Source organism: Delphinus delphis, chromosome 14 (genome assembly GCF_949987515.2).
Source record: "Delphinus delphis chromosome 14, mDelDel1.2, whole genome shotgun sequence".
Lineage (NCBI taxonomy): Eukaryota > Metazoa > Chordata > Mammalia > Artiodactyla > Delphinidae > Delphinus > Delphinus delphis.
Window position 1 is genome coordinate 71,141,264 of NC_082696.1, and position 22,272 is coordinate 71,163,535.

Sequence of the window (22,272 nt, forward strand, 5' to 3'; positions counted from 1 at the left end):
ATCTGATTATTTTTCTTAAACAAACACTACCAGAATCATTCTTTAGAAATAGGTAAGCCCTTATACTTGTTAAAATTTAGTTTTTTTAAAAACTGAAATTTACCCCTAATATCAATCACACTAATGTAAACTGCTGGAGCTTAAGTATATGATTCAGTCATTAACTTTATAATATATGCAAGGAAAAATTCATGAAGGCTGCTAGAAAATTAAACTTTATTTATTACCAATTCCATATGATGTCTTTTCCGTCATTGTCACCTCAGTCATTTTGCAGTACTAATACTCACCATTGTTAATACAAACGCGAGGAGGTTGGAGAAGACTTCATATAACCAATTTTTTCATAGCAGAGTCTCCAGAACAATTCTTAGATGACTTACCTCTCTTCAGTTAACATCACCAGGAATTTAGAGTTGTGACTGTGGAGGCTGTATACACCTGTACTCCGTACCGAGGTTGAGATGCTCGTGCTACACTTACAAGGAAGGATGTGTGGCCCAGGCTTCAATTATTCATTACTCCTCTTAGTGAAGGTATGTGGGAGAAACGAGTTGTAATACATTACCAAGCCTCTGACAGAGAAGTGATGGCTTTCTGATACTAGAATGTGGGTTAATAAGGTAAAGAAAAAAATCCCCAACCAATCTAAATTAAACAAAGCCTGAAACCAATAGAAAAAATGTGCAGTGTGTATTTGGCAGGTTTAAGACAACTCAGGACAGTAAAACAATGGACCATAATGGACTATTTATGTATATATAGATCTCTCTTAGGCACCATAATCAATATGCGCCCGTAATATTTAAGCTTGATTCAGGCCACAGACATTCGTTCTTATTTACAAATATTTAAATTAAATACAACCTGAAACGTGTTTCGTTACATACAAAAAAAAAAAGAAAACAAAAAGAAACTATACAACTCAGAGCAATGTTTGTTTTAAATAATTACATTTACATTTAAACTAAATGGAACCACTGTGTTGCTCAAGTTTTTATCACCCCTTCCAGAAAATCTTTTTCTACCATCTCTTCTATTTTTTGCCTGGCTTTGCTGGAAAATGGTTTGTGGTTTTCCAGCTTCATGTCCTTGCTCGGGAAGGTGTTTGAGTAGAGGACGGGGCTCCCTGAGTGTCCTGCGCATCGGCTGGTGACTTTGCTGTTGAAGACTTGGCTGAGCACGTTGAAGAATGGCAGGAGCTGCTCAAGGCTGCGCACCGTGCAGACGGTGAGCAGCAAGTGCCCCGGCTCCCAGCCCAGCGCTCTCCCTGAGTTGTCCTCCTCCGGGTTTTTCTGCAGAAAACAAAAAGGCGATTGTTCCCAACAGACGATGCAGTATGTGAGGAAACTTAAAAGAATATAAACATCAGCAAACAGAGTTAAGAAATGAATACAAGTGATGACATTAAGTCTCCATTCCAGACTTGCTAAAATGTTTGCTTCTAACTGAGGCCTTCTGGTGCCAATTATTAATTGTACATTGAGGGTCTAACACTTTAGTAATATTTTCCAACTTGAATGCACAAGTAAGCTTAGTTATTAGCTGAATTAGTTTTGCATAGGGACTGTCAAATCCAAAAGTTCATGTTGTGCTTTGCGTATACTCAAAAAGCTCCCAGATTTCTGGATCCCCACTAATGTATCCGAGGACTAGGTCAAAATGACTGAAGAAGGGACAGAGAGTCTTACACATTTCACTACTAGCAAGTCAGTCAATTACCTTGTGGCCAAATGGCTTAAACTTGCCACAAGACAGCAGCAGAGTCCACAGTGAATCATTACTATCAGCACAGAGAAAGGAAAGGAACTCCCAGGAGAGACCCTGCCATGCGCTTCTGTGTTGTGCTAAACCACATGGGAGCAAAGCTGGACCTGGAGTCAGAATAACGCCAGGGTCAGGGCCCTGGCTCTGCCGCTTGCTTACTGTGGGTGTCCTGGGCAACTACAGAACAGTTCCTCACTTATAAGATGGGGCGATGAAGAGAATGTATGTGAAAACTCTTGTCAACTGCATTAACACGACAATTCACGTACTTCAAGTAGCTACTTTGAGAAGCCAGCTAAACTGTACACACACAGCTGTAGACATCGGTCTATCTAGAGAAAGTTCTGAGAGAACTGAAGATGTTTGAACTGGGGCAGAATCATAGATTTGAAAACACACTGAGTAAAGATAATGAAGACAAACAATGAACTAGAGAGAAAAAACTAGCAAGTGGGACTTAGGAAGCAGAATTATAGTCTCATATTTGTTAACAAATGGAGTTTGCCTTCTAAGATGAGATGTTGCTGAGAAACTTGCATTGTTCACTTAATATTTTAATATCACTAGTTTCCTAGTGGAGAAAACAGATGCAAAATCCAGCTTATTTTCTTGTGTGTGCTTACAATGTTTGCTTATTTTAAAATAAAATCCTGTTTTAAATCTGTTTTCCTTTCTCAGAAGTCTACAGGAGCAAACAAGAAAAAAAGATCATCTAGTTCTTTATCTATGGCCAAATTTAAAAAAAAAAACGAAAAAAAAAACAGCTATTAGTTTATTTCTTAGTACGAAACCGCTTTCCTTTCTCTCACCTAACAACACTGGCTTTAATGACGGTCCGGGACTGATGACCACTCCACCGTCAGTCCCCTGAGTCAGAGTGCAATTCAGTAGTCACGAAAGGGTCTACAGAGATGCATTTACTCTGAGGGGAAACGAGTAATACGCTTGAACCCTCTACATAGCTGATTTTCAAATGTAAGGAAGCTATGATGTAACCTTTTGTTTATATTCTTGTCAAGATGTACCTTTAAGAGGACTTTTACTAAGCTCTTGACCAAGAACAGTGCACTTTTATAGTGTTTCTGCTTTTCTTAATCAGAACTACACCACCTCCTCAATAATAAAATTAACAAGTCAAACATGTTTCCATATGAACTATTTCTACTTTCACTGCAACAGTCTACACTTAAAGACTTCCTTCCTGTTTACCTCTCTTGTCCTGTTGAAAGCCAGACCTGGGTTTGTGTCTCAAGATTTGGTCCAGAGGTGGCAGCTTTTGCTGCCATACCACAAGCATCAAAAAGCCACCCTCACCTGATGCTTGGCCATCTCCAGTCCCTCCAAAGTCACTGTCTTAAAGTCCTCCTCGTCCTGTGGAAGGAAAGAGGAGAGCTCATAGCCTTTGCTCCAGTGAAAAGTGGGCTTGGCCATGAAGACCTTGTTTAAGGTGTTTTGGATGGGAAAATGCTTTCCAATCAAAACATTTTTTTATTCTGTGGGACAAGTGTTGTGCAAAAGCCTGTCATGTTTATTCCTTAGATAAGGGAGGAGTTTTATAAAAACTGTCATTACTAATGAAATGCAGGGATGACAAAGTACGTGTGCCTATAATCACACTGCTTCCGGATTTGTTGTCATGATTATTTTTCCGACCCTGCAATATCAACATGAAAGTACCCAAGTGGTCTCCTAAACTCTGGACTCAACTTTCATCTTTCATCTCTTCTTTTACTTATTAGTCCCTAAAGAAACAACTTGATTTGAAATCAAGTTCCACATGTCCTTCAAGGACACTGTCCTCCATTCCATCTCTGGAGTGTGTGGAATGTGGTTTAGGAGCTGCTGCCTGAATAGGAGACCCCAGAAGAGTGGAAAATTTCTGAGCACTCAAAGCACATATTACAAACTAGGGCTCGCAAAACAACCCAGATCGTCCCCAGATTGTACAATTTATTTTTGAAATTTTCTGAATGCAAGGAAAAGATGACAAAAGGTTTGTAACAGAGGCCTACTGATGAACGTAAGAAACTCACTACTATTTTCTTGGGTAAAGATCTGTAATTAATTAGCCTGATGCACAGTGGAAGATGCACATAAGATACGATATAAGTATATTTTACAAATTTTATCTTCTTACACTTAACAAAAACAAATTTTAAAAAGAATGCAATACCTTTGCCCTTTTCCGAAGAAGCTTTGCAAGTCGTACTACATAAGGTTTAAATTCTCGTTGATGTATGCCCTGCCTTCTCACTTCCAAACCGGAATCATCTGAGGCTTCTGGAATAAAGGCCCATCGGTACCTACGTGTAGGAGAATGACACCAATATTGGTAAGATGCACGCTGTGCCATCTAAGACAAGGCCACATAAATCCCGTAGACACATCATGACCCCACCACTTACACAGATTCCCATACCAGCTGTGCCACTTGTAGGTGTAGCCCTGTCACCGTGGGCATGTTTCTTAACCTGAGCCTTTACCAGTAAATACGGACAATATTAACTACTTCATAGAGTTGAAATGAGTACATGAACATTTGTAACGAACAAATGAAATTTGGAAAGTACTCAACACCATTTTTTCCATGAGCACAACACAAGTAACTTGACAAATGTTTCCATGCTCATTCATTACTATATAGATAAAAATCTCCAACATTTATTTAAAATTTTTTCTTTAATAAGTAAAATTAATATCTGTCTATGGAAAAAACTCAAACAGTATAAAAGGGCAAACCAAAGAAATGTAGTCCCCTTCCCACCACAGGCTCCACCAATACTGCCAGTTTCGTATATACCCATTCAGAGTTTTATTATGCATAAAAGAGCACACAGTAACACAAGCAACCCTCTCCTCCTTTAATAAATAAAATGATTGCTGCTTATTTTAATTACACATCTTGGAGATAAGATCATATAAAACAGCATCTTTTTAACAGTTACATAGTACTCCAGTGCTGGAAGGTACTGATTCAACCAGTCTCCTAGACTGTCCGATTTCTAGCTATTACAAATAGTGCCATAATGGATACGCTTACGTAACTGCTGACTTTTATGCGTGTCTGAGAGGACGGTGAGTGGAGAAACCCTCGGATACAGCAGAATTACTGGCCTAATGAGAATCTTTATTTTGAATTTTGGTAAATATAAACCTCTTTGGAGAAAAATTAGACAATATCAATGTACTCTTCCAACAAGAGTAAGAATGTCTCTGTTGTTAAGGGCAAAAGGAAGTACACTTTTAGATCTTCAGCATTCTGATAGTTATTAGTAACTTTAATTGGAATTTCTCTTATGAGTATCACTGAGCACCTTTTCGTATGTTTTACAAGCCATTCCTTTTCTCTGAACTATTTGTTAATCCTGTCATTGGCCCATTTTTCTATTGTGTTATCCATTTTTACATATTAAGCAAGTTAGACTTGGTCATATACATTGTAAATATCTTTTCCCAACTCAATGCTGCCTTTCAATCTTTATGGTATGTTTTAGTCACACAGAGACTAAAAATTGTATGTAACTAAATTATGAAATATTTTAAACTTTTGAAAAAAAATCATGCTCAGATATTACCCTTTCAAGATTATTAAATTCTCCATGTTATCTTTTATTACCTTATAAATTTTTTGAAAAGAGACAGTAGTTAAAAGAAAAAAAACCGTAGTTTGATATTACAGCATTTTTATCTCTTTTCTGATTCTTGACAAGTAAAGAGGATAAACTCATTTTGCTTCTCATCACAGAAGCTGAAAGGTCACTGCTGTAAGCATAACACTCTCCCTAGAGCATGAAGACTGTAGTTTCTGTTAGCTCTGTGAATATAAACATCCTAGTTAATTTTGGCCACTTTCCTACAATTCTGCTTAGTATCCTTTTCTGAACTTCTTCAGGAGTGACAAGTTTAACAGACACCCAACCACTGAAATTCATTAAGAAGTGGATATATATGGTTTTCAAATGGAAAAACAAAATTAAAGGAACTGGAATTAATGTAAAAAAGTTTCTAGTTCCTACCATTAAATTTAATGAAAAGTAAGCTTGTGCAACAGAAATTTTTAGAGATTTAAGTATATCCAAATATAGAAAAAAGATTCTGGTATCTTACTCTTTATCCTATTAATATTCCATTCCAGAAGAATAATATAACACAATTTTATATATTATATAAATACATATTTGATCATGTGGATAAATTCTCAAATTAGCTACATAGTGATAAAGCAATCTTATATAGTTTGCCTATTATTTTAAAAATTTAAATATGAAAAATCATAATTAAATATTTTTGAGCACTTATGAACAAGGCATTTAACTTACATTAATTTTCTCCCTATTCCCCTCTGCCATTTCTAGTTCAATTCACTATCATCTGAAAGAAGAGCCTCCTTGTTTCCAGTCTTGCCCACCTCCCATCCTTTCTCCAAACTACAGAGCCAAAGTAAAATTTCTAAAATACAAGACTGATAACATCACTTCACTCCTTAAAATTCATGCTTCAGCGGCTTCCCACTGTCCTTAGTTAAAGTCCAAGTTCTCGAATATGGCTTGTAAGTCATGTAACTCGGGCCCTTTCCAGCCTCATATCTCAATATGCTGCTCCAGCAATACTGACCTTTCAACACTGCAGACACACCAGGGCCATTCCAACCTCTACGTCTTCACCCCTGCTTCCCCCAACCACCACCCCACCTCCTCAGTGTAAAACTCCCCTCAGGCCTGCTCTGACCCCTAGAGCTCAGAGGGGTCTCCGCTGTGTGGCCTCACAGCATCCTGCACAGCTGCTCTCAGAACACCCATGGTGTGTTAACGGCATGTCTCCTACACTGGACTTGAAGCTCTTAAGTCATGTATCCGGCTGCCTCACGTGTGCTGCCTACTCAACTTGTTGACTGAATGACCGGTCAGTCTTAATATACCCACAACGGCCATTTCCGATACCTTCCAACAACTGTTGCCCTACCATCCTCCTGCCAAAACAATTACATTTTAATAAAAATTATGAATACTTCAACTAACACAAAAAAACTTTATCTTAGATGTCACCAACCAAAGCAAATGCATTTCAAAAATATCCATTTAATATCCTTACTTTTACTTACATCTGAAACTGAGGAAGATTTTCGGAGGGCAATGCCAGAGCCAGATCCAAAAATTTGCAAGCAGAAAGATAGAGGTTTAACCACCGCTGGCTGTTATATGAAGTAGAAAAGCCATTACCTCCTGTGTAGGTTGTCTCCAGACCAGCCACAGAGGGGCCTGAAGTCCTATAAGCAGGAGACAGTGCTGTCAGCAGCTGGACCCACTTACTCACAGGTAATTCCTGGAAAATCTCAAAGTGCCAGCTAATATTTTTCATAATCATTCTGATAAATGTACCAGTAATCGCTAAGCAAGTTCATGACTAAATTAATATTACTGTTCTCAAATCAAAAATTAATTTTTCTTCTTTAAATTTTAAGAATGTAAAAATAGTAGAGAATAACTTGTTATACTCGAGAAGTATAAAAATACAAGCTGTAAAACCAGGAGGCCTCCCTACTACCCAGTGTCCTTCTGCAAGGATGGTGGGAGGGAAACTTTCTATAATAATCAACACAGTTATTAGTATAGGGGATTCTTTTTTATAAACCTAGTATTAAAGAAGAGTAAAATATATTTAAGACACACAGTGTTAAAGGAACTTTTTAATTTATGAACTTATTTGTACAAAAATTCCTAAATAAAAATAAATTATATTTAGTCACATATTAATAAACTGCTTCTGCTAAAAATAACCCCAAATTTTGGTACATTAAATGGAGATCATCCTGGAAGATACGGACATTTGTATACCTTAGTTACAGGTTATCTGCCATAATAGGTTTTGCTGAATGTTTCACGAAAAAGATCTGACCTACTAAAACCAATACTGCTCACATAGCTGAAACAGTATTGCTTTAAACTAAATTTGTGTCTAGAGGCCAAAGGCCACACATGTTGATAGTTTAATTCAGTCTAAAATACCTAAGGAATACATGTAACTGTATTATATCCAAATATGATCAATTGGATAATAACAGACTAAATACATAAAGTGTTCAGATAAAATAGTGTCTATACCCTCCTAGTTGTCAAGTAACGTTCTGGATGATTTTAGGATACTACACACTGACAAGACTAAATCAAAATGAATTACATATTACCGTGAAATGTCTTCATCAGCAGTGAGTTCCTGCTCCATCAGTAAAAATACCTGTACCTGAAGACCATGGAAAAAGTGTCAAATGTTTATTTAAACCTTCTTTCAAGTTATCTTTAGGCTATACTTTCATTAATCCAAATACAGATTTTAGGATACAACTTTAGGATCTTTAAATTATACTTAGTTTCCAAAAGTAAAACTGAAGATTCAGCACAGAGCCTTGCTACTAATTTGGCAGAGGTGAGACGAAAGCATGGTCTTATTTGGTGATTATGGAACAGAGATACAGTTATTAAAAAAGAAAAAAATATTAAAGCCAATTTCTTTGTGGGAAAGTTATAATGCTGGGTTTTCGGAGTTACAGATTCCCGTCCCTTTCCTTTCTCATCTCTTTCCCCAGCTCCCCACGTTGTTCAGATGAGGGCGACAGGGTATGGTTTGGGAGGGGAACGGACGGGTGTAGTGGGACTTAGGAAGGTTTTACTGTTTGGGGGTTTACAAAATCTTGTCAAAGTCTCTCTGAAGCAGCTTACCTGGGTAAGTGCTGCACTTCAAGAGTGATACATGCCCTATGTCAGGCCATCTAAATCTAGCTAAACCATCTCTAATCACTCTCAAGGTGGTGCTGCCAAAGGCAGGAACCAGGCCTGGCAGCCATGACAAAGTTAAAACTCTGGTGTAGTTGAGAATGAACTAAACCAGATCAGACGAGGTCATGATTCGCAAGGAGCTAATAATTGCTAATGTTGCATATTTCAAAGTTTAAGCTGTATGGAGACAGAATCTGACTTGTTTTACTATTTTCATCTGTACAAATTTTCAGTAACAGGCTTAACTAGAGTTCAGTTCTCTTCCAAGATTAGTTTTTATCCAGTAAGCATGTTGATGCTTGTCACATTGTTTTATAATTTAGATTTATTACCTAATTGAATTAAAATTAACTCACAAGTTCTGTGATCATGGTAGGCCAGAGTGAGGTAAGGTGTTGTGGAGACATTCTTAAAAGTAACACTCTGAAGAACAGGAACACTTGAGAGTGAAGAGTTGGCACCTGGGGCAAACGGAGACTCTCAACCAATCTCTCTGAAAGAAGTACAGTATATTTTCAATACCAAAATAGAATCATTTTCATATAAACTTTTCTATATAATCTAGTTCAGTACTTCTCAAACTATGATGATCAACTTTTTAAATAATTTCCAGTCTGTTGCAGATTGATACTTTCATAAAATATAATAAAAATGAATTACCAGAAAAAATCAAATTAAAAAAAGATAAATACAATGCCACGTTCTTATTACTAGATTCAACAGATTCTATCACATTGCTGTAAAGGCTTACGATGCTTACTCTACATTTCTGAACGTATCATGGATGGAATAACAGACTGATTGATACTGGTCCATGGACCACACTTTGAGTAGCACCAATCTAGTCGATTTAAAAAAAAATCACAGGACAAATAGTGTGCATGTTGCACACTGGACATTAGGTATAAAGGGTCAGAAAAGGAGGAGTCACTTATCTTCTGAGAGAGAAATAATCTCAGTAAAGAGATGACAACTGTCATCCCCAACCCCATCCCCGCACAGCCTGCTGAGGCTGGCTACTGCACAAGCACACTGACTCAGCAGCAAACAATACTGCCTGGGGCAAGCTCACTCCCATCATGGGGCCATCTGGTGGCACAGGTTGATGACTGCCCTGATACCCTTCAGGACACAGAGAGCCACCAAACCCATTTGATGAAGGTTATCAAAAGCCTTATACAACCCCAACCCTGGCCCCAAACTCTAGATCTCCACCTACTTCTAGCTAAAATAGAGGCTACGCCTCTATTTCAGACCCCTCCTTTAAAGGTGTATAACCTCTCATCCACAACAAAAAAACCCACTAATATGCCTGTCTGCAGTAAAACAGTCTTACACCTCATTCTCAAACATGAATTCCTAGGAAATTTGACCCAAACAATAAAATGGAGACCATGTTTAGGCAAGTCCTATAAACTCAGTGTTTGATTTCTTTTACATACTGGTGATAATTTTTGTCGTTTCAACAGAACAAATTTCTAATTCAACATTCTCCATCTACCAACGCTTGGTATATTTCACCCCAACTTACAACTTACGGAAGGTAATTTCTAAGGAACCAAAAAATTTGGAAAATAGAGAAAATAGTTTTCCACTATTTACCTTGTATATCTGGAAGATATTTCTGATACTGGTCAATTTCACTGCTAAAAATAGCAAATGCTAATCTCTTCAGAAGCATGGCTCTCTGCTCTAGCTCCACATCACGGTTTGCAAAGAGATTAAGTGAACTGCTCTGAGCTACAGCTACACGAGCTGGAAGAAAAAAAAAAAAAGCAAGTGAGAGGCTGTGATATAGTCATCAGGCGATTTGAGAAAAGATGATTCTGTTTTTTGTTTTTAAGAAAGTCTAGACCCTATGACATCCAGGAGAGAGGACCTCAGGGTAGAGGACTTGGGACTCCTCTCTGAGGCAGAAGGACTGGCAAACAGATCTAGCATATACAAGCCAGAAGACCAAGGGGTGGGAATTGCAATGTGGAGAGAGAAAAAAATTTAGAACTGTAGGTTTCAGAAGGTAAAATCACTAACAATGCCATTTTATAAAACCCTTTATTATTTTAGGCCATCTGCCGAAATCCTCCTCATTGCTTTAAAAATTTCTGGCCTGGCCAGGCCTAGCCTACCCAGCTCTGCGTCCTCATGTCTCGTACTCGCCCCCATTCCCTCTTCTGCAGGCACACTGTCTTGCTTGCTCTTCCTTGAATTCACCGAGCTTGTTCCTACCCTGAGACCTTTATTATTTTTGTCCCTTATCTCCGGAATACTCTGTCCCTAGGCCTTCTTATGGTTGGTTTCTCTAGTTTCACATCAAATATGAGCTCTTGAGCTGTTATTTAAAATCTATCGTATCACCCTATTTCCTTCACAACTTCTTACCTACTATCTGAAATAATCTCATCTGTTGGATTAAGGTGAGCATAATGCCTGGCCCATTTTGTGTCTTTTAATAAATAACTGTTAAATAGATGAATCTGAACCTTAAAACAAACCTGTGAAGATTAGAGAGAATACGGTGTCCCTTTTCCAGAGGGGGAAACTGCAGCTTGGGTTAAGAACTGACAAGAAATTCTACAGATTCATCTAACTTCACTGCTATTTAAGGTCATTAGTTTAATAACTTTCAAACTTTTAGAAAACCTTTTTTTTCCAGATTAGATACTATGAGGAAGCCTAATATACAAGCCAGTAAGATAGAGAAGAAGTGGTGCAGAGAGCGATTCTGGCCTTTCTGGCCCCTCACTTTCTTCCTTCCAAGAAGATAAACACAGCCCCAGGACTCTTTTTTGGCCGAGCCATGCAGCGTGTGGGATCTTAGTTCCCGGACCAGGGATTGAACTCGTGCCCCCTGCAGCGGAAGCTCGGAATCTTAACCACCGGACCGCCAGGGAAGTCCCCAGAGCCCCAGGATTTAGAGGGAGTTGTTTGCTAGGTTTGTTCCTATTGCTGCCTTTCTTAGCCTCCCTACCTGTCAGTCTTTTCGTTCAGTGATTACTTATTGAGTGCCATGTTCTATGTTATGTGCCGAGGAAACAGTTTGGAGACAAATTTGACATGGCCAAATAGTTTTACTTATTATTTATCAACTATGTTGTCCTTTTTAAGTTTTAACATTATGTTCCTATCGGGTACTAAGTATAAGTTGACAAAGAGCTAATTCAACAGTTTCTAGAAAAGAGCAAAGTAAATACGAATGGATCCTGTATAGGAAAGACACTGCTTAGGTTGTCACCCCACAATACTCACTCATCAAATCTCTAAATGTCGTCTTATCATGTGTCATCAGATTGTCCATAATTGCTCTCCAACTGAAAGAGACAAGGATTATGATATGTAAATAAGATTTTGTTGTTGTTTATTATTATTAAAAAAGTGTTCTACTTTGCAGATGGTAGTTGATTTCAACAGACTTTGTGAGGTGCATTATCATGTTGAATAGAAGCAAGGTGACTTACTGATTAACACAAGAGGCATCCATCTGAAAGAAGCTGGGATCCATAAAGAGGTCAAAGGCTTCTTTTTTCCAAGCTCTCCGTGTGTACTGATACCCACTAAGGCTGCTAAGCAGCTGGACACAGGCTCGATAACTAGGGGCATTATGTGCACTAGGAGGAAGGAAAACCACTTTAACCTGTATGTTGTAACTTTAATCACCGTATTACGTTATACCTAAGTGGTCACATTTACCTAAAGCACTGATGGGAAATAGAAAGCACTACAAGAGACATAATTTTTTTTTATCACGATAATTCAAGGTAAAAATAAAGTCATTTTGTGGTAATTCCAAAAATGGCAATAAAGGAACACAATTTCTTTTTAACAGAGTATGCGTTAACTAACACATCTAGTTAAACAGTAATAGTACCTGTGATTTCGGAGGTAGGGCACAACATAATGCATGATATTTACAAGTAAAGGAATAACCCGTTCTTTTTCATCACTGTAGAAAACCATATCCAAAAGATGAGCCAAAACCTAAAAAAACGTTAAGAGATGAAATGGAACGTATAATCTGAGAGCTAAAACGGACAGCACTTAGAGGTGGTTTTCAGTCTGTAAGAAAATCTAGAATACCTTAAAATTAGAAAAACCTAAAATCAAATCTCCCTAAGCCATTTTTACATGAATGGTTTCTGCCACAATGGTTTTCTCCATTATAACTACAGGATATAAATATGGGCAAATTTCTAACCAAGACAGGGAAGACGAGAAAAAGAGAGGTTAAGAACCTTCCAATGTGACAGCGAGTAAACAGCAAATTTAAGACTAGAAACTCAGTATTCCCTTCCCCTGACTGGGTTACGAGGTGGCCTGGGAAAAACCCAACCACATGAATTGAGCTGCAACTCTGTCAGTTTGGTCTTAGTCACACTGTGCTCATCTCTCTCTGTAACCACATCTGTGAAGGGGAAACAAAAATGCCCTGATGACAGGGTATAAAAGAGAGCATGTCAGAGGATGTATATAAAACTGTTTGGTAAACTGTAAATGCTTTGTAGTGGCAAGCATCATTATACCACCTCCACCCTTCCCTACCACACTGTGAAACAAAAGCACTTATCATTTTTAAAAAGTACACTTTCAAAAAACAGTGCATGGGGGGGAGCAATATCTAAAGTTATTATCACTAATATTTAACAAACTACTAACCTGAATACAAAGTCAAAACTTTATTTTACATAGTGATTTCTTGAAGTACAAAACAGTTTTTCAAATTAAAATCTTCTCTGTAAGAATTACTTGCTAATATTTAATTGTGAAACTGTCTACTTGAAAGTTCATGTGAAAAAACCCGATGTTTATTTACCTCAGAGAGTAATGTCAATGCATGGACACTATATACAGAAGGAGTTATGTTTGAGGTTTCCATTGCAGGTGATAACATATCTAAGTAAGAGAAAAGACAGGTAAAGATATGGTTAGGTTTTTTTCCCCGCTGAAAAAAGCTAAACACAAGAAAAGAGATGATTTTCCTGTACTTACAGTGCTGACTGCAATAAATTCTTAGTGAACAGATGCCTACAAATATAAACTTAAATGTCTGAGATCAATACCTTCAACATCAGATTCCAAATTGGTTCCATCTACCATTATTTTGGGAGAAGGTTTAACTTCAAGATTTCGCCGCAGCCATGTTGTCTGTTCCAAAGAAGAACCCGCGATTGCACCGATCGCATCCACTATTTTATGAGTCACATCCTGAAGAAACAAGGATAACCCATTATATCTATGTATGTACACAGGCGCACACACAAAACTTCACAGATGATCTTATCTGACTTCCCCATGTTAGACTTGAAGTACTGAGAAACACAGTTTGGGCAACAGCTCTCAATTCAGAATGACTTACCTGGAGGTCTCTTTGGTCTTTTTTATTTTCCAAACTAGGGTTTTTCATAATAAACTCATTCAAAACCCTAAAAGGACCAAAGAAAAAAACAAACAGGAAATATTAGTGTAAAGAAAATGATGCAATCTAATTTTTCACAGTGAGCAAGTGGTTTTGTGGCCTGAATTTCTATTTTATGTGTTTAATGAATGTGTGTATATATGGATATCCTATGACTCAGGTGAAACGCATAAACATATGCATGAAAGACCTGTACAAGGATGTCTATAACAGCATTATTTGTAAAATCCAAAACAGGAAAGAACCCAAATGTCCAGCAACAGAAGAGATAAATTGTGGCATATTCATACAATGAAACACCAAACAGCAATGAAAAGGAATAAATTATAGCTACATGAAATTACGTGGATAAATTTTATAAACATATGTTGTGTGAAAGAAGTAGACACAAAAGAAAATACATATAATTATTATTCAAAACAAGACAAAATTTATCTGTGTTGTTAGAAGTCAGAACAGCGGTTTATCTTGGGGTGAAGGGAAAGGACAGTAATTGGGAGGGGACCTGAGGGGACATATGATGTCTTATTTCTTAATTTAGATTTGTGGTTGAACAGTTGGTATATTCACTTCATAATAACTTGTGGAGTTGTATGTGTTTTATACATCAACAAAAAATTTTAAAAATACCCCAAATCCCACCAATCTTAAATTGTAATATAAAAATGGTTTCTTGTGTGTGTGTGTATGTGTGTGTGTGAGTGTGTATAGTAGACAGGTATAAAAGATTAAAAATACTTCATGAATGGAAAAAAATCCATTTCCATTGTTTGCTAAAATTCCACTCAATATTTACCTTGACTTGCTTTTATTAAGGTAAATTATATGTATAATTATTTCCAAACTAATATGAAAAGTGATATTGAAGAGCAATCATATCAATTTCTATTTTATAATTAGGAATTTTTAAAGGATCAGTGGAATGGGTGGGGGAAAAAATAAGCCATCAGAAATTTAAAAAGGGAATTTTCTAGTATAACTGAAAATGTCCAACTTTTAATTTAAACACTCAGAAGATAACACACATTGAGAAGGAGGTAGGATCGTTCATTATCCAAGAAACAAGAAAGGAATTAAAAAACAGGTGAGGAAACAGTAAATCTTGTGGGGGAGAAGCTACAAGTCATAATAGATGGCCTTAATTTTTTTTTTTTTTTTTTTTTTTTTTTGCGGTACGCGGGCCTCTCACTGCTGTGGCCTCTCCATTGCGGAGCACAGGCTCCGGACGCGCAGGCCCGGCGGCCATGGCTCACGGGCCCAGCCACTCCGCGGCATGTGCGATCTTCCCGGACCGGGGCACGAACCCGTGTCCCCTGCATCAGCAGGCGGACCCCCAACCACTGCGCCACCAGGGAAGCCCCGATGGCCTTAATTTTTAATGAAATCAGCCAGCAGGATATTTGGTGATGATTCAAAGAACTGTCCATATATTCCCTCTTTGAGCCTTAGAACAATTCAGAGGTAGGTAAGGCAGGTACTGTTATTCTTGACAGACGGGAAAATAATCTTGGAGAAGTTTACTGATGTACCCAGGGTGCCAGAGATGAGGGTTAGAACTAGAGATCAGAAGATAAGAATCAGAAATCTTCACGAGAACGTTGTTTGAGTTCCAGTATTTACCGTTATCGGTCATCACTAAAAATTATCACACACACTAGTTATCTTAATCTTTGATCCAGGAATTGCAGACACTGAGTCCACTGCTCTTTTCATTACACGTTCAGTGTCTAAAACTCCTTCAGCTTTTTGGTTTAGAGAATAGACAGCACGAGGGTCTAGGGATCATCGTGACCCCTGACGCTCTTGAGGATTGCTAGCTCACTGTGGCCGGGTTGGGCTCCCTGTGTTACTCAGCTTCTGCAGGCTGATCTACTCTCCTCCAGCTCTCATCACTGTCTCCACCCCTTCTCTGCTTCCTGGTGGAAGACTACACTCCTACATTTACCAGAACACTTGAGGCCATTTTACTAAAGAGCCCTCACTTTCTCTCCCCTCCACTTCAAAATTTTCTAGACCTCTGGTTGCCAAACCAGAATCACCAGTTTTCTTAAGGACAACAGAGAAGCTAAGTCTGTGTATATAGATCCTGACAACTACCCATTTAAAATCACCATCAGAGGGCTTCCCTGGTGGTGCAGTGGTTGAGTCCACCTGCCGATGCAGGGGACACAGGCTCGAGCCCTGGTCCGGGAAGATCCCACGTGCCGCGGGGCAACTAAGCCCATGAGCCACAGCTACTGAGCCTGCGCTCTAGAGCCCGTGCTCCACAACAAGAGAAGCCACTGCAATGAGAAACCCGCGCACCGCGACAAAGAGTGGCCCCCACTCGCCTCAACTAGAGAAAGCTCATGCACAGCAACAAAGACCCAATGCAGCCAAAAATAAAAATACCATCAGAGCTACAGGGGTTGAACAGAAGGTTGAAGTTCTTTGCACTTGGTTGAATTTACATCCATTCAGCGTGAAAACATGTGGACTGTGTGAGGTAATGTAACCCAGGTTGGAGAAAAGTGTATTCCCTTTCCTTCCCCTCTTCTGTCTTAAGCAGTCCTTTTCAAACTTTAGGGTGTACTCAAATCACTTGAGACTTGTTAAAAGGCAGATTCTGATTCGGGTGGTCTGGGGCGGAGACTGCGACTCTGCATTTCTAACAAGCTCCCAGGCGATTCCAGTGCTGCTGGCTGAAGGATCAACCTCTGAGTAGCAAAGTCTTAGAGAAAATGCAGCAGGACTTCCCTGGTGGCGTAGTGGTTAAGACTCCGTGCTCCCAATGCAGGGGGCCCGGGTTTGATCCCTGGTCAGGGAACTAGATCCCACGCGCGTGCTGCAACTAAGGAGCCCGCCTGCCGCAACTAAGACCTGGCACAACCAAATAAATAAATTAATTAATTTAAAAAATGCAGCCTTCTTTCTCACTCTTACACCTGCCATTCCCTGGGCTCCATCCCCTCCCAGCTGTCTCTGGAATCTGGTGCTATCAAGGAGCCCCCCGCTCTCTACAATTTTCTGTCTAGCACTCCCCTCTTGTATGACACTTATCATCGGCCAGGCACTATTCTAGGAATTTAACAAATATTAATTCATTTAATCCTCGTAACAACTTTATGAGGGAGGCCCTATTATCGTCTCCATTTTACAGATGGAGAGGTTAATAACCTGCCCAAGGCCATACAGCAAAGAAGTAAAGGAGCTGGGATTTGAATCCAGGAAGAGTCTTTGTTGTTCACTACTCAACATCCTCAGGTCATCCTTACCATTAATGATGACTTTCAAATCACATTTCCTCCTGCTACCTTGCCAGTTCTCTTTCTTCTCATAATCACACATTCAAAGAATAATCCACACTTACTTTCTCACTCTAACCCTTGCTGTGCTTATCGTCTCACCAAACTCCTCTCTCCTAAATCACCAATCCTCTCCAAATCATCAATACATACAGCCTCTTTATTATATATCATCTTCCTTAATCTTTCTGAAGGGGTTAGCCAAGCCCTCTTAAATTCTCTTTGCTTCTAGAACATTGAATATGCCTGTTTTCTTCTAACTTTCCGATGTTTCAGTGTTTGCTTTTCTACCTCCTTTGCTGGCCCACTTTCCTTCTTTTGTTGTCCTGTGATTTCAATCCCACCATCCACAGCACACAAACCTGCTACCTCCCACGAGAAACAATTCCTAGTCTATCTTCTTTTCCCTCTGATCCATTCTACTATTAATTTGCCAGTCATGACCCATCTCAAAACCTGCCATCACTCCCACCCCCTTCCCAAGGCCAAACTTCTTAATGAAAATGCAAAATCCTTCCCCCTTCTAGCTCCCATCTCCCTTTTCATCCACCCACCATTCCACTGCTGTGCCCTACTTCATAGCCAAACGAGACAAGGTACCTTGCCCAGTGTACCCTTCCCCTTCCTGTTCCACAAAGGCTTTCTGCTCCTACCACCTCCATTCACTGAGCAAATACTTCTTAGGGACATATTATGAACCAAGAATAATGGAGAGCAAAAGACAGACATTGCCTAGGACATCATGGTGCATGCAGTTAAGGGTGACTGGAATTTATCAAATAATCACACACATTATTAACATAGATCAGGAAACAACATGACAGAGAGAAAATGACTCTTCCAAATCTTTTTATGTTTAGGGCCCTGAACTCAAATGACCCTCTTCTAGAAGTTCCCCTTCAGCCGTCCTACTCACCGTCACCCCTTCCAATCCCACACTTTCTCCTATGTGACTAAGGCTGCAACAGCTTTATGTTAGCACATTTACATTTTCCACGTGTGTAAACACACAATGTTCCCTCCGAATCCTCCCCCGCCCCCCCCCTTTTTTTTTACTGGCCTCATATTATACATCTAGTTCTGTACCTTTGAGAATCCTATGAGGAGGTAGACGTCACACAGTCACCCAAAACATGTTATTCAGCAATCAGACAATGAACATTATTCATTTATTTGAAATCATATTTTTAAGTGAAATTGCTTACCCAAGTATAAGAAACTGCCCTGGGGCTGGAAGGCTCAATTGTATGGAGTCTTTCAGAAGTATCAACAATGATGCCCAGCTATCCACTAAATTGGGCACTGGAATTCTGCAAGATAAACATAGCTTCTATATATAGAGAAATCCAACATCAACTTTAACTTTCCCTATATTTCCCCTGTCTTTACCATATTTTCCTACTACTTTCTCTGAAACATTTCCTGAATTTTTATAGACTGTGATAGAACATTTCTAAAAGCTTTATATTTTCTACTAATATTATATATAAAAAGGAAACCAAGCACACTGAAAATATCCAGTGTAAATTATTAGTCTAGAAATTCTGCTGTATAGAAATACCAATTTTTAATCACATGGACTCTCAAAAGTAAAATACAACTGCAATACAACTGCAATAAATCTCTGCCATCATAGTTACCTACTCAATCCTATTCTCTCCACATCTCTCTCATATTGGCTCTTTTGCCTTCACCTATGAGTCTCTATCTCACCTAAGGGAGAGCCGTCAATCTATCCTGAATATCAATCACCTCTAGAGAAATTAAGATTATTACCTCTGTTTCCGGCTGACCTTAACCCTAACTCCTCTCTATGTAACCTAAATTCAGCTTTTAGGCAGTCCTTGCACTAAATCACAACCAGTTTAACCTAACTTTATAAATGTTAATCATAGATCACAGACTGTTGCCAAGCTTGATGATTAAAATGGAAACTACCCTATACGGGAGGATTAAGATTCAGGTTCTTAAGTAAGAAGTTTATCAAAACTCAAATCAACTAACTTCTGTTCAGTTGTCAGTTAAATGCAAAACTGGAATACCACAAAAAGAAGATATTTTCATATCATCATTCCTAACATTAAAAACAGATTAGATTACCATGTGTTCGCCTATATCAAAATAATGGATTTAGTGGCAGTAGGCATGGTTTCAAGAGTAGGATGTAGCTTTTCATTCATATGTAAATGATTTTCTCACAATTCACTGTTTTAATGTCCAGTGTATCTTTAATACACTTAGGTGTTTATGTTCCTAGGATTTGCATGAGTGGGTCATTAAGAGACCAACGACCTTTATTAGTATATCCGTAAACAATGTTTTTCTGTTTCTATTAGTTTTTTTAGTTTTAGAAGGAAAAAAATAAGCAACTTCTTGAAAGAATTCAGGTGCTTTTCTCCTATATTTCCTAACTTTTATACACTGCTAAATGAAATGAGGAGAGATCCACATCAGTTATCTTACCTTTGAATGTAAGCATAGAAAAACTGAAGCATGCAGACTTCCAGAGAAAGATGTTTCTATAAACAAAAGAAATCAGTTTTATAGTGAAGAAAAATGCTGCCTCTCCTTTTCATAGTTGCAACTACTCTGTATTTTACTGCCAATTTTAAATTAAAAAATGAAAAGCAAACAAAATCAAACACTAGGTTGTCATAAAAACCACGCAGCTCTCTTCCATGTAGTAGGGAAAACACAGAACAAAAGCTATTTAAAAAGTTGAAAATGGACAGAAGAAATCAAACTATTCTCAGTCCCCCGCCCCAATCCCACAGCCGAAGTTGATACCCCAGTCATTACTTTTAATGATCCATTCACTCTGTAAGCGTCAACACTATTTTTATTTTAATCAGCCTATGCTTGGCTGGGGCTATCAGAATTAGGTTGAAATTTTTTATGAAATGGGAATTTAAGTCTATTTTACCACACGTTTCTGTTAAATTAGTGTAGTTGTCCCAAATTTGAAGTAACTCCTAACAGCCTAAAATGTAATCTTTAACTAAAGGTAGTGCTGAGTGTAACATATAATAAAAAGAACACAACTGTCCTTAAAAATCAGTAACTGGCAAGAAAATAATACTGATGTCCACTAAAATTTACCAATTCATTACTTTTAGTATGAACTATTCCCTTGAAAACTTCCCCTTTTACCATATAAAGAAAAATTCAGAATTCAGTATATTGAGAGCAGGGGGCGCAGCAGGTGAGAGGTGTAGAATTTGCTCTTATTTGTTTTTATATCCTTCACACTTAGCCCAATATCTCGGGCACAAGTAGATGCTCAAAATATTATGCTGAATTGAGCTTTCACATGCAAATTTAAAATCCTATCACAAATGCCCCAGAGGTGATTTCAGAACAGTAAGGAAATTGTTAAAAAGTTAATAGGAGGATTAATCTCCAAAACATACAAGCAACTCATGCAGCTCAATATCAAAAAAACAAACAACCCAATCCAAAAATGGGCAGAAGACCTAAATAGACATTTCTCCAAAGAAGACGTACAGATTGCCAACAAACACATGAAAGAATGCTCAACATCATTAATCATTAGAGAAATGCAAATCAAAACTACAATGAGATATCATCTCACACCCGTCAGAATGGCCATCATCAAAAAATCTAGAAACAATAAATGCTGGAGAGGGTGTGGAGAAAAGGGAACCCTCTTGCACTGTTGGTGGGAATGTAAATTGATACAGCCATTATGGAGAACAGTATGGAGTTTCCTTAAAAAAACTAAAAATAGAACTATGATACAACCCAGCAAACCCACTACTGGACATATACCCTGAGAAAACTATAATTCAAAAAGAGTCATGTACCAAAATGTTCATTGCAGCTCTATTTACAATAGCCAGGACATGGAAGCAACCTAAGTGTCCACCAACAGATGAATGGATAAAGAAGATGTGGCACATATATACAATGGAATATTACTCAGCCATAAAAAGGAACGAAACTGAGTTATTTGTAGTGAGGTGGATGGACCTAGAGACTGTCATACAGAATGAAGTAAGTCAGAAGGAGAAAAACAAATACCGTATGCTAACACATATACATACAATCTAAGAAAAAGAAACAAATGTCATGAAGAACCTAGGGGTAAGACGGGAATAAAGACACAGACCTACTGGAGAATGGACTTGAGGATATGGGGATGGGGAAGGGTAAGCTGTGACAAAGTGAGAGAGTGGCATGGACATATATACACTACCAATCGTAAAATAGATAGCTAGTGGGAAGCAGCCGCATAGCACAGGGAGATCAGCTCGGTGCTTTGTGACCACCTAGAGGGGTGGGATAGGGAGGGTGGGAGGGAGGGAGACGCAAGAGGGAAGAGATATGGGAACATATGTATATGTATAACTGATTCACTTTGTTATAAAGCAGAAACTAACACACCATTGTAAAGCAATTATACTCCAATAAAGATGTTAAAAATAAATAAATAAAATAAAATAAAAATAAACTCATGGTAGGAAAAAAAAAGTTAATAAGGACGCTGGCTATTCACACACACAAGTAATACACTCTTCAGGCAACAGAAAAAATAATATTTTCAGGTATGTGTAATAATTCTTTTAAGGAAGTGATTAGGTCTATTTTGCCTTGGCTTAAAATTTAATGTTTTCAGTTGGTAAATATTTTTTAAGAAAATAGGACCGCTTAGTGTTCTGGAACAAAGAGCAAAAAAAGTAGAGAAGTCCATAACTTTAGTTATTTGTAGACTTTTATGTCTGCCTAGCTAGAGACAATGCACTGTGAATGTAGAAACTCCGTTATTCATTTTTTGGTAGCCCCTGCACAGCACAGTTTGTACATGGTCAAGAAATGACACTGACTAGAACTAAGGTTATGGCAAAATGTGGGGAGTTTACAGACTTGAGACATTCATTCTGAAGAGAATGCAGTAGAAGCTGTGAAAAAGGCAACAACTGAGGTAAACAGACCTTGGGCTCTGGCTTCTGTGCTCTTCCTTTACATGACCAGAAAAATCTCACCTAAGAATTTGGTCCCACAGCCCCTAACTGCCTTA

The 22,272-nt window shown here is 38.4% G+C and overlaps 1 protein-coding gene across 3 annotated transcripts in view; it reads right to left on the minus strand.

The window, feature by feature from the left end:
* Window positions 1-674: 674 nt before the first annotated feature.
* The window catches only part of DOP1A (DOP1 leucine zipper like protein A), a 110,368-nt gene continuing 88,770 nt past the window's right edge, over window positions 675-22,272 (minus strand). For 2 of the 3 annotated variants that reach the window (XM_060030281.2, XM_060030280.1), the window contains exons 24-38: window positions 19,698-19,753; window positions 18,440-18,544; window positions 13,891-13,957; window positions 13,595-13,739; window positions 13,348-13,427; window positions 12,406-12,515; window positions 11,996-12,145; window positions 11,787-11,848; window positions 10,143-10,295; window positions 8,897-9,033; window positions 7,952-8,007; window positions 6,869-7,033; window positions 3,941-4,070; window positions 3,082-3,138; window positions 675-1,295 (exon numbers count right to left, since the gene is read on the minus strand). In XM_060030281.2, the coding sequence (XP_059886264.1) occupies window positions 990-1,295; window positions 3,082-3,138; window positions 3,941-4,070; window positions 6,869-7,033; window positions 7,952-8,007; window positions 8,897-9,033; window positions 10,143-10,295; window positions 11,787-11,848; window positions 11,996-12,145; window positions 12,406-12,515; window positions 13,348-13,427; window positions 13,595-13,739; window positions 13,891-13,957; window positions 18,440-18,544; window positions 19,698-19,753 (1,779 nt within the window). In that variant the 3' untranslated portion in view covers window positions 675-989. The remainder of the gene's footprint in view (window positions 1,296-3,081; window positions 3,139-3,940; window positions 4,071-6,868; window positions 7,034-7,951; window positions 8,008-8,896; window positions 9,034-10,142; window positions 10,296-11,786; window positions 11,849-11,995; window positions 12,146-12,405; window positions 12,516-13,347; window positions 13,428-13,594; window positions 13,740-13,890; window positions 13,958-18,439; window positions 18,545-19,697; window positions 19,754-22,272) is intronic. The other variant, XM_060030284.2, reaches the window with a different exon arrangement.